General features: G+C 31.6%; 1 protein-coding gene across 1 annotated transcript in view; it reads left to right on the top strand.

Moving 5' to 3' along the window:
* The window catches only part of LOC105627797 (protein phosphatase Slingshot homolog 2), a 132,991-nt gene that overhangs the window by 96,567 nt on the left and 21,179 nt on the right, over nt 1–15,245 (top strand). The window contains exon 5 of the mRNA XM_012209076.1: nt 4,454–4,519. Coding sequence (XP_012064466.1) covers nt 4,454–4,519 — 66 coding nt within the window. The remainder of the gene's footprint in view (nt 1–4,453; nt 4,520–15,245) is intronic.

Raw genomic sequence — 15,245 nt, 5'->3', positions numbered from 1 at the left:
AATTCGGCAACTAGAGATCTTTAAATAAATATTAAAAAACAACATTTTAACATCAAATTTGTCTGAACACCTAATTTTTTAAGGCAATTTCTCTCTTGTGGGCCAACTGTTCGACTGACGTCTAATTTCTGTATATAATTCTGTATATATTTTCGAATTAATTTAGTCATTTTTTGCATTGGAGCACCTAATTAGTACCTAATTCTGATGTATTTATTTTGTTTGTTTACGCAATAATTATTTATTTTTTTATTGGGGGAGCTAACTTAATATTAAGCTAGCCCACAATAATGTTTTTTCTGCCAAACGGTTCGAACACCTAATTTCGGACTTCAGCATTTAATTAGCATCTAATTAGCACTTAATATTAGTATATATTAGAACTCATTTATGCAGGTGGGGCTAGCTTAACAGAGGTAGATTCCTAACCTAATCTTTATTATGTGATTTAATATTTAACTCCGTTTTATGCTTAAATGAATATGATATTGGAAGATTGAAATTAACATGCAAATATCAGTATTTTAGTTTTATAATGCTTAAACATTCTTTCTTTTTTAATTGAACTTCACTGATTATTAGTGCCAAGTATGCTACCGGATAATTAATGATGTTCACTGATTTAGATTTAAAGAGCAAATATTTGCAAACTTAATTTACATTGGCATTGTGGTAGAGTTAATTTTAATCAATGTGATTGAGGCTATGCATCAATTAGGCTGATTGTTTAATCGTTGATCCATTGTCTTCTATAAATTTTACGTACGCTTGCTTCGAATATAAGAAAGGCTGTTTCTTCTTCAGTTTTATTTGCTAATTTTCAATTTGTGGGTAGCTTCATTTGTCATTAATATATTAAAATAAAAATGAAGTTTTGAAAATTGTTAAAGAATTGTCGTACGTTTCGTAATGTTTAAATAATAAATGTCATAACTCACACAGAATTCTTAAATTATAATTATGAAAAGATTTATTTTTTAGACTGCGTAGTGTATAAAATCTTTAAGCCTAATCTAAAACAATATGCTCTTTGTTTCCTGTTTCTTGCTTTTTACACTTTTTTGTTGCCTGAGATAAAAGTTGACGAACTTTGAAAGAGATAAGAAACATGTGAAAAGAAACGCGTCAAAAAAACGGTCGCAAAGAAAGAAAAAGAAATAAAAAACAAAAAATAGGAAACAAAGAACACATAGGCTTTAAATAAAAATGAACTTCGGGAGTTTATAAATTGCAGCGTTTATTACTACTTAAACACATTACGAAACGTACAATATTCTTTTAACAATTTTCAAAGCTTCATTTTTATTTTAGAGTTTTTGATATCATAATAAAAATGTATTTGAGTATTTTACGTTATTTTGAGTTCTATTTTTATTTAATGACATATCTTATGTAGATAATTAAACAATTTTTAAATTGTTTTCAAAATAATTTTTCATATTAAAACTTAATAAAACATTGTACAAAACGTCAAATTTATTTTTCGAAGAAATTACAATGGATTGCTTTATTATTTTTTCTTCTTGATATAATTCATCACCATATATAAGTATTCAAGTAAATTTATTTGTAGTTATAATGTAAGAATTCTGAATTGTGATATTATTATTAAAACATTATAAATGTTTTAATGTTGCATGGACCGTTGCGTATATGTACTCTCTAAAATTTTTAGAATGAATTGTTACTCTAACTGAAGAATAAAAGCTTACTCTTAAAGATTGAAGATTGAGTCACTCTTTCAAGACTGACTCAATTTTCATTCTTTAGAATATCACTCCAAAGAACTTAGAGTGTATGGAATATATCTAAGAATGTAATCAATTCTCTGTAAGAAATTCTACTCTGTTTAACTGCATTGGGCGGTTCGAAAATCGAGAACTTAACATCTATGCGTATCTCGAAGAAGCATGAAGGGTCAGCTATAAAATTCGTTCGCAGACTGTGCATAGAGGGTAACTGTAATCGGCGAGAGAGGCAAATTATGATCTGAAAGCAGAAGAAGGAGAACATCCATCGTTTTACGATCTGGACGATAACGGTGCGAAACGAGTAATTTCGTCGGAGGGGACGGAGGACTGAAAATTGCATTTTTTTCGTTCGTTTTTTGTATTTCTTTGAGAGTAAGAGATCACTACGCGAATAATCCTCAAGGTACATGCAACACGCCCAAATTCCTACCCGCGAGGCACCTTTGCGTAACTGTTCGCGATTGCGTTTGGTAATCGCTCGTAGCGACGCTCGACATTGTTTTTTTGTTTGTCCACGTAACTGCAACCTGCCGCGAATATCTTGATTGCGTAAGGTGTAAATTTCGATATCGCTTTATTGCGCTTTATTTTATGTATGCCTAAATGTCCCTATCGTAGTTCTCATAAATTTTAAGAGCAATATTTGTCTGAGAAAATAATATCAATTGATTTATTAAATTGAAAGAAACAAATACAAAACGTTTCAAAAGAAAATTACAGGAAAAACTTTTGTGAATTAATTTCATTTTAACATTGTTGTAGTTTTTACACTATTAGATATCAAGGAATAGTAAACGTCAATAGATACCAAAAGTATATCAATACTTTGAATTAAATAACTTTATTATGTTTAACGTCTATGTATATCAAAATATAAATCAACCCATTTTTGTGATTATTTTCAAAGTAAACAATATCATTCATATATTAAGGTATTGTCCATATTATGCACTTAGTAAATAATAAACTAAAATTGAATTAAATGTAATACATTTTCTTGAGTTAAGTTGTTTAACTCCATTGTTTTAGTTAAATTAGCGATATATTAAATAGGAGCAGTAGTAGCGACTCATAGAAATGATTAAATAATTCAAATTATATAATTTGACACTAATTTAATCATATGTAACTGAAAATAGATAAGAAAATAGATAGTAAAATAAGCTTTTTATCTTGTTCAAAATTTTTGTAAGCCCATTACTTTTTATCGCCTGCAAATAAAAAAACATTGATGTTAACCAAAGCGTGTTATTAAATCTGATCTTGCTTCTAATATTTACGAATGAGGGAAAGCGATGTGCTTCGAATAGCACGGCCGTGCCGCGTATGTGAAACGAAGTTTGACGTGAGTACCGTTCCTTTCTGGAAAAGACGATCGTGGAATCAGCAAGGATTTCCCGGAAATCTAGCCGGCGCGTATTACGGCAGCGATTCGCGATTCGCGCAATGCTATCTGCTTTACATAATGCGTAATTAATGGCAGTGCGGTGAACGCGCACCCTTTCTCGTGTCGTAATAGCGAGAATTGCATTACCGTTGCAGTTTTGAAGCATCGTCGCTTCGCTCGCTAGCGTAACGACAATCGTCCGCTTGAAATAGCAAAATCGTGAGTTTGATCATTCATCCCGTTAAATCAATATTATTTATGTAACGTCGAAAACCATTTCGCGGTGTCACGAACGGAATATTAATTCTCTGATGAAAAGTTAATAAAAATAAAATTGGAGTTAATATAGAAGTGACCTCAAAAAGCTCTGCAATTTTGTATAATGAAGTGTCTTTGTAGAAAAATTCCAGTTAAAGTGCATATGATGCTCGAACCATTCTTTGTGCTACTATAATAATTTAGCATTTAAATAGGGGAGAGAGAGAAGATAATCGTTTACATACGAAACGGTTTAACATTTAAAAGTAAATGATTACGAAAATAACCATTTGTTACACTGATAATGTAAGCAAAAATATCGAAAAAATAATTGAAGTTTCTTGAAACTGAAATCCGATATTATTTCATAATTTATATATTGTACTTACGACTGTAGCCAGTCTATGCAGACAATTTATGCAGCATGTATAATTTCGAAAAATAAGAAAAAATAAAGAAAATTATTTTGAACTACTTACAATACTTTGATAAAAACATTCTCTACTTTTCGTATGAGGAAAAAAAAATAATACATTTGTAACATAACAAAAATTATAATATTTATTTAAGATAATAAGTGTACATTATAACAAATTTTTACAGATTTTTAGAGATGAAAGCAAATCAAACAATTAAATCTAGGAATGCGTGTTTTTTAAATTAAAATTTTAACTTTTTTCCGTGATAAAAATGTAAAAATGTTTTTATTAATTGTGCTCTAATGAATTTACACAGTAGAAATTATGTAAGACATTATTTTGCTAAAAATATATATATAAAACTATGTCTTCTATTTTAAAATCCTTTGAATTATGTTTATTGTTATCTGAAAACATAAATATTAAAGCTTTAATATGATCCTAGAATTCCAGACTACTTTGTATTCTATATTCTTTGCGAATTAAATAATTTACATAGTAAAAGAGTCTTAAAACAATAATATTTTCTCTCATTGGTTAAATAATCTTTTAATAAAAAAGTATTACGTATAACGTTATCTGATTCATCATGGTTCTTAAAGGTCATCGCGGTCTCACTTCCGGATTTTATCTTTCAGGGGTTTCAAGGTCAGCGTTTGTGGCCGTCAACACATCTTCAAGCCAGTGTCCGTTCAAGCCATGTGGTAAGTCTGCATCTTTGATAAAACGAAACTGGTTTCGCAGCGATGTAAGAATGGAGCAAAAAAATAGCGGCTCTTAAACGTTTTTTTATGTTTTATATAACGGCTGTTTAATACTGTGTCAGAGTGCATTTTTAATGTTAAGTCGGCCTCTGTGCGAAGTTACTTAAGAATATAAAGAATAACATTAACTTTAAGAATGTATACTATCAGAAGAGTTTTAATTTATTTATTATTGATACTAATAATGATAATTTGCATTGCTTTACAAGAAACTATTATTTTTCTATAAACACTTTTGAGATAGAGAAGCGATGAAAGATTCAAATTAAATATTCTTGGCCAATTATTAGATATAAAAAAAGATATATGGTGCATTGTCCCCCTTTCAGCTACGTTATCGTTAACGTATTTATTTAAACAGTACAGAAATAGTACAGTATAACAAGTCGTGATCGGTTCTTGCGGTATTTCATCGATATCCGATATTCCGTCAGCTACGCTAGTTGTGTGATTGGAAAAGAAGGGTCATTGTCAGGTTTAACAATCGTAGCTAATAGATAATGTTGATGTAATTATATGAACAACAGATAACCCAAAATTCTCGATCACGGAAGATACGTCGTATAGAGAACTCTAGACATACACAGGGCAGCAAGATTTTTCATGGAATTATTCTCACGCGATTAAAATAATATTTATCGTGAACCTGTACATTGTCGCTCGAAATAGATAAAATAATTAAAGAAAGAGTGAACAAAGAAAAATTGAATCTAAATTGAACTTATTCTTAAAGATGAGCTTTCTTGGACGTTCTGTTTGTATTTTCAGAAAAAAGTTTGGTTGATCAAGGTTTTAAACGAAAATAAAGCAAATATTTTACGGGTATAAATTGTCTGTGTTGAGACTATGATTGATGTACAGACTATGATTGATCTTCAAAATACATCTGGTTTGATGCATGTGCGCATATGCTTTTTTTTTATCTCGTACAAACATGACTCAAGCGACACGAGGCGTGTTGGGATGAATTCTGGGTACTATAAAATTTCAGTCGATACCCCACATGTCAAATGATGTTATCTGAATTTTTTGTTGCTTTCTGATGCTTTCGCAACACATATATACACTGTTAGATATCAAAAGTTTAATGGCAGTCTACTCTCTTGAGTTATAACGTTTTGTTATTTTTAACTTCTACATGTGTCAAAATGCAAATCAATCAATTTCTGTTGTTAGTTTTACCATAAAATATATCAATATCCACATTAATGTATACATTAAAAAATACTCTCTAAATCAGTCATTAATTAGTGGCATACTTTGAATCAGTGAAGTTCAACTAAGAAAGGAAGAATATTTGAGTATTATATAATTAAAATGATATTTGCATGTTAATTTCAATCTTTCAATACCATATACATTAAATTTAAGCACTAAAACAAGGTTAATTAGATCACATAATAAAGATTAGCTAGGTTAGGGATCTTACATTTAATTCACTGACTATCAGTCATACTTGGCACTGAAATCAGTGATTATCCTGATTATACTGATTCAGATTTAGAGAGTAATGAACTAAATTTGGGTCAAATTTAATACATTTTCTTGTGTTAAATTGTTTGACTCTATTGTTTCAGTGAAATTAACAATATTGACATATTGAGCAAGAGCAGTGGCAATCTATAGAATTGATGAAAAATAACTCAAATTGAATATAATTTGTTATTATGAATTTAATAGTGTACGTGTATTACATGCAATGAAGTGTTAAATATACGCAACAGCGGCGAAGTGCTGAATGATTCGGGGATGGGATGACGAAGATGTTATCGATGCGGAAGAGGCTGGACCAGCGCGAAAAGAAAAATCAGGCGTGGGTCGTGGTTTAATTGGTCGACATCACAATTGCCCTATGTGCGACCGGACAGACAGCAGGAACTTTCTTAGCCGCCCAACCTCTTCCGGTGCTATATTTTTTCAGTGCTAGCGAAAACAGTGCTGTCTCCTCCCACACGAATCAATTATACTCGAGCTTTCTCCTTGTAACGTTGTTTTGATCAGTCAATAGGAGGAAATTGTTCCATGAAATTGGATTAATTAAAAAATTACGTTCGATTTTTGAAAATTAAGTTCAAATTACGTTAAAAATTACATTAGAATGTTTTATTTGATATAAACTCTATTTGTCCACATATTACAAAAAATGAAAGATATTGCTTTGTCTTGTTGTAGGGTTTAAAAAAAATCTTCTCAAGAAATAGTTCATTTCTCATTTTACAATTTACAACTTATCTCGAGTAAAAGATGTTAAAGATAATATAATGGATGTGTTTTTTTTACTAAATGTTCCAAGTAAAATCTTTACATGTTCGGATACATACTTGAAAATAAAATAATTTTCTAGAAATTTTTTTAGGAGACAATATAGATTTTTTTCAAAAATCTGATTGATATTATATGTAAATTTTGTCGCTGTTGTCATATTACCAATTATTGAATATTTTGAAATTAATTATAAATTTTTATATATCGTTTTACTTTCCTTAATTAAAGTTAAATATTTATTTTGTATGAGCATATTAAAATCAAATACATCGATCAGCAATTACCAGAATAGGTGTCATCTCCTTATTTGTCTTATTCGCATGACCTACGACTTCGGATTTGTTATTTCTGGTACTACTGCGTGTGCTCGGACGATGTGTCTGAATTATAAATAGTCTTGCCTCCGATCCCGCCACGTGCATTAGCGTTAACCCGCGGCGATTTTTGCAAAAGTGCGATCGACTCGGCGTGCGTAGGTGTAAATATCTTTGATGTCTACCGCAGTGTGAACTTTCGTGGGTGTGCTAATAGATTAGTTCGTAAATTGATTTTCGCGTGTGTACTTGAATCGCGATACTCGCGCAGTAGGAACGGAAACTAATTCAAATGGATCCTTGAAAGAAGAACAGAAAAAAGAACGTGGTATTATTAATGCAAAAAAGAATATATCTTATTAAGCAGAAAATATTAATTAAAACGACTAAGGGACGAGCAAATAAGATGTTTAAATAAGTAAAACATTTAATACTTTAATAAAATAGTAGATACAATGCAATGAATATACTTTATCATTATTGTTATTGTAAAAGTAAAATTGAGATGAAAAAAACTGATTCTTGGAAAATTAAATATACGAGAAGTTTAAAGTAATCATAAAAAATGAGAAATGAAAAAGTGTGTTATTGTAAATAAAAAATTTATTAATTTCTGCCATATTTTTCTATTTTTTTCAAATTTTATTCTTTCTAAATTATCTTTAATTAGAAATGAGATTACAAATATTTCAGAAAAGTATACTAAAAGTATACTTTTTCTCAATGTATAGCAATATTATATGTTTAATTATATTATTCAATCATATTATTTAATGATGAAATTAATTATTAACAATATTATTAATAAATTTTGAACAGACAAATTTGACAATAGTGAATGCACTTTTGTTTCAGCACTTCGCGAATTTAAATAAAGATTTTAAGTAATCAACTCCCAAAAAAAAAAAAACAATTGTATCACTGCACAATTGTTGCATTCAAGTCCATTACTGCACGAAACATGACATGTCGAAATGCGTCTTGCACCGCGAACGAACATCGCGACGTCGGAATCGAACATCGTTGCTCGTCTCCTATCAACGACGACGACGACGACGAAGACGTCGGGACGTCCCTCGTCGTCATTCTATTTTTGGAAAAGCCCCGTTGGTCTCGACCATCACACCGTGGTGGGGTTGGTTATACGGACCACCGCCCGCGCCATTTATGGGCGCGTCGCGACGCGTGGTCACTTTGCCGAATTTCATTACGTGGTCGAACGACACTGAGCAACCCCTTTTGGAATCACGTTATTTCTACGTGCATCCGTACGTTTCTTTTTTTTTATGAAACCTCATTTCCCACTACTTAGCCTGTACAGTTGCGTTAAATATACGCGTTTCTAACGCTATTAACTTTATTGATTATTTCTATCGTTTGATCTTTGATGATGCAGTAGTTAAGAGGAATTGATGGCATTTAATTTTGAGTTATACAAATTATAATTATATTATCAAGTTTGAATGAGAGATATTGGAATTAAAAAAAACTAAATTAAATTTTCTTAAAGAAAAAAGGGTAAAATTTGATAAATTTATAGAGAATAGTAAAAGTGTATTAATAAAGATTATCAAGTAATTTAAATTGCTGCAGAGCTGGTAGCTATTGCACTTAATGCAGATCTTATCACTATATATTGCAAAATAAGTGATAAGTATGTAAAAAGATAATCACATACAAAATTTATTTACGTTATAATACATTTTTTATTATGCGATACTGTTACTTCAGATATTAATACTTATCTTAAATATAAATATTGATATATTAATAATTAATGTTTTTATAATATTAAAAATGTATTTGTGGATAATACATATATAAATTACACACGTATAACATATACATATATTATAGCAATCAATGAAAATTGGAATTGTAAATTAAGTATATTGTTATTATTTCATTCATGTTAATTTAATTAATTTTGCTCCGCGTACAAACATAAATGTTGAATATGATAGACAATGTAATGAAACGCGTTAATTATAAAAATTAAGTTTTTCATTTCATCTTATCATTAATATGATTACGATAATACTATTATAAATAGACATTCTTTGTTCTGTTATCTTTGTGTTTGTATTTAGAAACTCTTGGGGATAATTGCTTCTTCGTATGTATGAGATACCTAAGGGCTATTGCGAAAGTTTACCTCCGTTTGGCTGACCTCTCTATAAACGTGACCCACATACGTAATTGAACTGAACGTATCCACTTCGTTTCAACTTCAAAAGTTTCTCGTTTGCAGACGGGAACTCCTCTCTGATTCTGAAACCCGCCGCTCAGTGTCAAGCGTGAAATATTAAATGTGCTTGATTCAGTAATCTTGATATTTTCTTTGTGAACGAATACACAACGCAAAGGAACGCTGTTTATTTATGAACATTATGCTACGCCTCGCGCAATTATTTTTTGATCCATTACGCGTATTCCCGAGGAATTTGCTTCTTATAGCAGTATAATTGAACATAAACATTTCATGTGGTTGAGACGGTTATTAATCAAGCTTCCTGTCGATCTTGTCGATCTCTTTTTACGCGATACCTTGACACAGAATTTCCGGTCGCGGCGGATTATGAATGTCTAGCTAACATAAGTGTATCAGTTTGTACCTGATACGAATTATTAACTAGTATATAATCGATAAAAGATTGTTGGCAGTGCTTAATGAATCGCTGAACTGTAAATGTAAATGTAATTAGGATTAAAAACATCATAACATTGATAAAGAGAAATAGATTAAAAGGAAATTTATGTAAATATTACGGTGTTAATAAGTAAATTTGTGCTACAGAAACACCCACATTTATATAGCGAACTGGTTGGACTCAGTGTGCATTGGTGTATTAAAGCCATTGTACACAAATTGACGCAAAGATGTATGTTAATTATAAATATAAAAATCGGTTAAATTGTAAAATCACTCAATACACCTTATTATGCTGTTACATAAAATTTTATCGTTCAAAATATTTGCATTTTATTTTTACATAGTTTTAATATGCATCAGTGCGCACTAATGCGTCTAATCGAATTCGCTATTAGATTCTTTCTTGTGTAAAATGTAGATAAAATTTAGAAGTCCATTAAATAATCAATTATAATAACAGTAAAGAAATAAATTTTAAGTGAAGAACAATAGACTCAAATTTATAGCGAAAAAAATCTTGGAACAGTTTCTTACTTCGAAAAGATTATATATTTACATTTTTACGTGCAGATATACCTGTATGTGAATATGTAATATACATAATATTAATAAATATCTGATAGTCTTGCTCTGAGACTAAATCATAATACATATCTTATTCTAAATATCCGATTCAATGGACGACAGTTTGCGATCTGGTTTTTGTTCGACAATGCAAAACGTGTCAGGACTAGTTTCCAGGCCGTAGTGACGGGTTCAGGCGTGATGAATGTTCAGTGATGAGTGCTGTCCATCTCCAATCGCGCAGATAACTTTCCGTGTAGAGTTCCCTCTAACGATCAACTCCAATTAGCACAAAGAGCTGATTTGATTGAGCGTAAATCATGAATGTGGTTACTCTTTCACGCGCAGAGAGGATTGTTAGCTAGTGAGACGGTATTAAAAGATTGATAAAAGGCCAAAACGAAAGCGCGATAGGATCATCTTTTTTCACTGGTAGACAGGAAACCGCTTCGCGGGATCATCGAGAATCAATGAACTTCAAGCGGACAACCGGCCAGAACCGGTTCCCGGCCGGATGACGAAGACGAGAACTCGAAATGACACCTCGTTCTGTGATGAGGTTGCCGACACTTGTACAGCATTCTCATCATGAATGTGATCGTGTCGATAACGCGAGAGATCGCGTCATAATCCCGCATTTCTAATGCCTCGAGAGAGCCACTTAAAAAACTGTACTGTTGATTTGATATATAATTTGTTGCATTATGCTATATATGATAATTTTTAATAAATTAAGAGAAACGTTCTATTATTACGCAAAAGCAATTGCAGCACAAATTTTCATTGATGTAACTGGTAGTGGTTAAATTTTATGTTTTTTTTCAATAAAAATTTAATTTTGTAAGTAATACTTAAATCAATTAAAAATATTACACTATTTAAAAGAGATTCTATTCTTTTTATATTAAAAATTTATATTCGCAGAACACTATTACTATTTACCAGTTTATAATCTCAATGGCAATTTTTTATAATATAATTATACCTTTTTTTACGTATTAAGCATTACCAATAAAAGAGAGAGGAGAGAGGGGGGGGGGGCTTATTCCTGTTTATGAAAATGTAAAAAAATAAATATCTTTATTCCTTATCTTGATACGGAAATTTTAATTAGAATGAATAAATAGACTTAATGCGAATATTTAAAATAGAAATTCTCGTAGAAACGGAGTTGATAACAGATTATATCCTTATCGTCGCGCAATGTTGACACGCATGAATGATATCTCGCGGATGCGCCTCTTCATCGTCGATTTAAGAGCTATCAATAAGAGTTGCTGTCATTTATTGACGAGATCAATCGGTCGACAGCCTGTTCGACTTTGCCGCTCCTTGCTTGCTTTATATTTTCGCGCCGAGGTTGTCGACTTCTATTCACGTTTTCACTTTTTGTCAGAGAAACCTCGGGCACCGATTTCAACGCAAGTCGCTTTCACGTTCGATACCGACGCTATTTATAATATTATTGCCGGAGGAGACAATGATACTGGCGTCGCGTTTCGGATATATGAACATCAAAAAATGATGCTGTTTCATTCAAGGCACTATGTTTTCCGTTTTTATTATTCAAAAAAAAGCTTCAATGTTTAACTCAAGATTTAAAAAAGGACTAAAATTAAATATTGAATTGCTGTTATGAGTATATATCAATATATATTTTTATAATGAAATTTAATTAATTTCTTACTCTTTTCGTGTCTACATTTGTGTTCATAATTTTAAAAAAATCATCAAAAATATACGTAAACGAATATCAATTAGTTTTTTAGTACGAGCTTTTTTATGAGATGTTTCTTATAAATATATATATATAGGGTGTCTCATAATTACTGCCAAATATTTCGAGCGCAGGTAGAGCGGACTAAACTAAATCGAAAAGTCCTTTATCATTTTGCAATAATTAATTTTCGCAATAATTAATAAGATTAATTACTAAAAATCGCCGAATATTGGTCTTTAATAACTTTTTACTCAAGTACTTCATATATCAACTTTATAAAAAAAAACAGCAAAAGACAAAAATTATTATTTTTCTCAGAGCTCTATGAGAAGATATAAAAAATAGAAACATATTTATAAATTATCGATATAAAATATGTGATTAATTTATATTTTGTAAGTTTTGACAGATTTCCTTCCTTTTGTCGCTACAATTTAAAATAACGTTTGGTAAATTAATCGAAAAGATTTCATTGTCGCACTCATTGCCGCTCGCATTTTAGTGTAGACCGCGTGCTTGTATCGTGCTTTGCACACACGCTTTGAGGGGCACACTTTACAAGGCCGTGATATGATGTTTAATGGAATTCGTCTGTCATGCGCAGGCGGACACAGCGATAACTTGATTCTCCCGTCCGCGTCAGTTGACGGCCGTGTTCTCCAGATAACAGAAGCGGATTCGAGTTCCCACGTTATCTCATCATCAGCCTTACACCTTCCTCGGTTTCATTATTGCAACTTGACGTCTCTGGGTTTCTATTCGAAATATAATCAAAGTAAAATTGACTTACAGTATAAATTCAGTTGGATGCTCGATATGCACTGTGCTTATTAAAGTCGTTTTTCTTAAATTGACATAAAAATACGTGTTTAATATAAAGCTAGAGAAATTAAATCATGAAACTCTTAATACATTTTTATTGTGCTGTTAAGTAAAATCTGTATTTTATAATTTGAAATATTTGTATTTTACTTTTATATATATTAAATCAGTAAACAATGGTTTTAATAAGCACTGGTGATGCACTAGTGCGTCCAGTTAAATTCACTATTAGTTTACGTAGAGTAAGTTATAAAGAAGTAGCGTCAAGCTATTGATGATGCGACAAGCTTTTTTATCTCGTTTTTAAGTGAGAATCTATTCCTTCACACGTTAATTGCGAATATACGTATATCAGTTTTATCTCACGTCCGACCTTACGTCTGTCACCGATATGCGATGGCTTTTGAAGCAGCTATCACGAACTTCCGCCATCTCCAAGTCTCGGCTCTGTCTATTGTGGCTTTGTTTTCTCTGCCGCGTATCGAGTTTCCTTTGAAGGGGCGTGCGTTGGGGATAACTTTCAAAACTGATAAAACAGAATGCGCGATAACTTGGTTGCATCGCTTTCGTTTTGCATAGTTTTGCGTAACCATGATAGCACATTGACATCGACGACATAATGATGAAAACCACATACGACTATTAATTGTATTAACTAATTGTATTGTGTCCTCATATGTAAAACGTTGATTGTTCGTATCTTTTCTATTACTGTTTTCTGTTTCAATATTTCTGTATATTGTTATTTACTTTCTCCAACTATTAGTGTTTATATAAAAGAAGATAAGATTTTAATTTATAAAACAATTCTTTGATAAAACAAGTTGCCTCAGATAATTAGTTATATAAGATAATTGGATTGATAAATTAGCTTGGAAAGTCTTATACTTGAAAAGATAATTAAAACACAATTAAAAGATAATTAAAACAAACAATGTAACTATGATTATAAAATTAGTGATAGAATGATCACTGATTAATGTCAATTGATTTGCGATCATCGTTCCAGTTGGATTCTGTTCTAATTTCTGTAAAGCTTAATTCGCTTATAAAGCTTGTCTCTCCCTCCGGTAGCGTGTTTCCGCACCAACAATTTGTCTTTGCCGGTTTTAAGCCGGTCTTACATCTTTTTCGTTCATTCGCCGACTCATTCTAACGTTGAAAGACAAGACGGCGATAAAGGGTCATTCAACAAGATTGGTTCCGGTTGGAAAGCTCACCGTTATTTCATTGTACTGGTAGTCTTCGATCGAAGTAGAGAGATGTCACCATACATCTTCCGTTAAGTACGATCGCTAGAAGTCGATCTAGCTCGGGAAAGCTTAGCAAACGTTATCTTGTAACTACACTTCCTATTTTAATGGCTTTTTAAAACCCGTTTTAAACCGTCGTTTAACTTTATACTCGATCTCTCAGTGAACAATCTGTAAACGATTTTCTGATAATTGCTCCAACAAACGTAAATAAACGAAGATATTTTTTATTTTCAGTATCAGTATATAAAGTAATCTGAAATATTCACGAACTAATTGCAATCAAATCTTCAAGAAAGAAAAAACAAATAAATGAATTTTGCGAACTTTTATTATAATCTTGTACGTACTTACGTAAATTGCTGCGAAAATTTCGTTGCTTTTAAAGTCATAAATATTGGTGCATCGATTATCGATATGAAACTGGCTTTAACAGAGCTGGAGCTAGACCTCCAGTTGGTTGCATCTCAGTGCTCTGCAAATCGAGAGAGCAAAATATCATGAGAAAATCTCGCAGAATTACAGGTCTTAGATGGGTTGCCGATCTCTCTTCGCAATCAACAGAATAGCCATGACTCGATACGCAATGACTGGTCGATAGAAACGAAAAGTGCAGTGCGCGATTCGCCATTTAATTGTTTTCTACGGTTCGGTGCATGCAGAATCCGGTGGAGACTGCATGCGGAGCACTGGCGCATGGGTGTCTGTGAGATCCCTATCGGCGACAAGCCAGTGGTAACGCCTTAACCAAGTATCCGTTGATGTCACCGTTGTTCTCACCGCGCTCCCGTGCACATCGTGTATAATCATTTCCATTCCTTTCACTGTTGTCCCCGCCATTTGAAAAACAGGTTGGGCAGACGCACTGACTACATTTATAATGTCAAATTCAGAATTGGGTAGTAACTAATTAAAACGTTAAAAGTTAAAAAAAAGTTAAAAAGTTAATAACTTTTAACTTAATTTAGTTAATTTTAAATGCATTAAATTTTAACTTAAAGTTTAAAAATAACGTTTAAAAGTAACTAAGTTCACTACTTTTAAACTAATTAAACTTTTTAACTTTTACTTAGTA

The sequence above is a fragment of the Atta cephalotes genome (assembly GCF_000143395.1).
Source record: "Atta cephalotes unplaced genomic scaffold scaffold00010, whole genome shotgun sequence".
Lineage (NCBI taxonomy): Eukaryota > Metazoa > Arthropoda > Insecta > Hymenoptera > Formicidae > Atta > Atta cephalotes.
The sequence above is the reverse complement of the archived record's forward strand: the minus strand, read 5'-3'. Positions and strand labels throughout refer to the sequence as shown.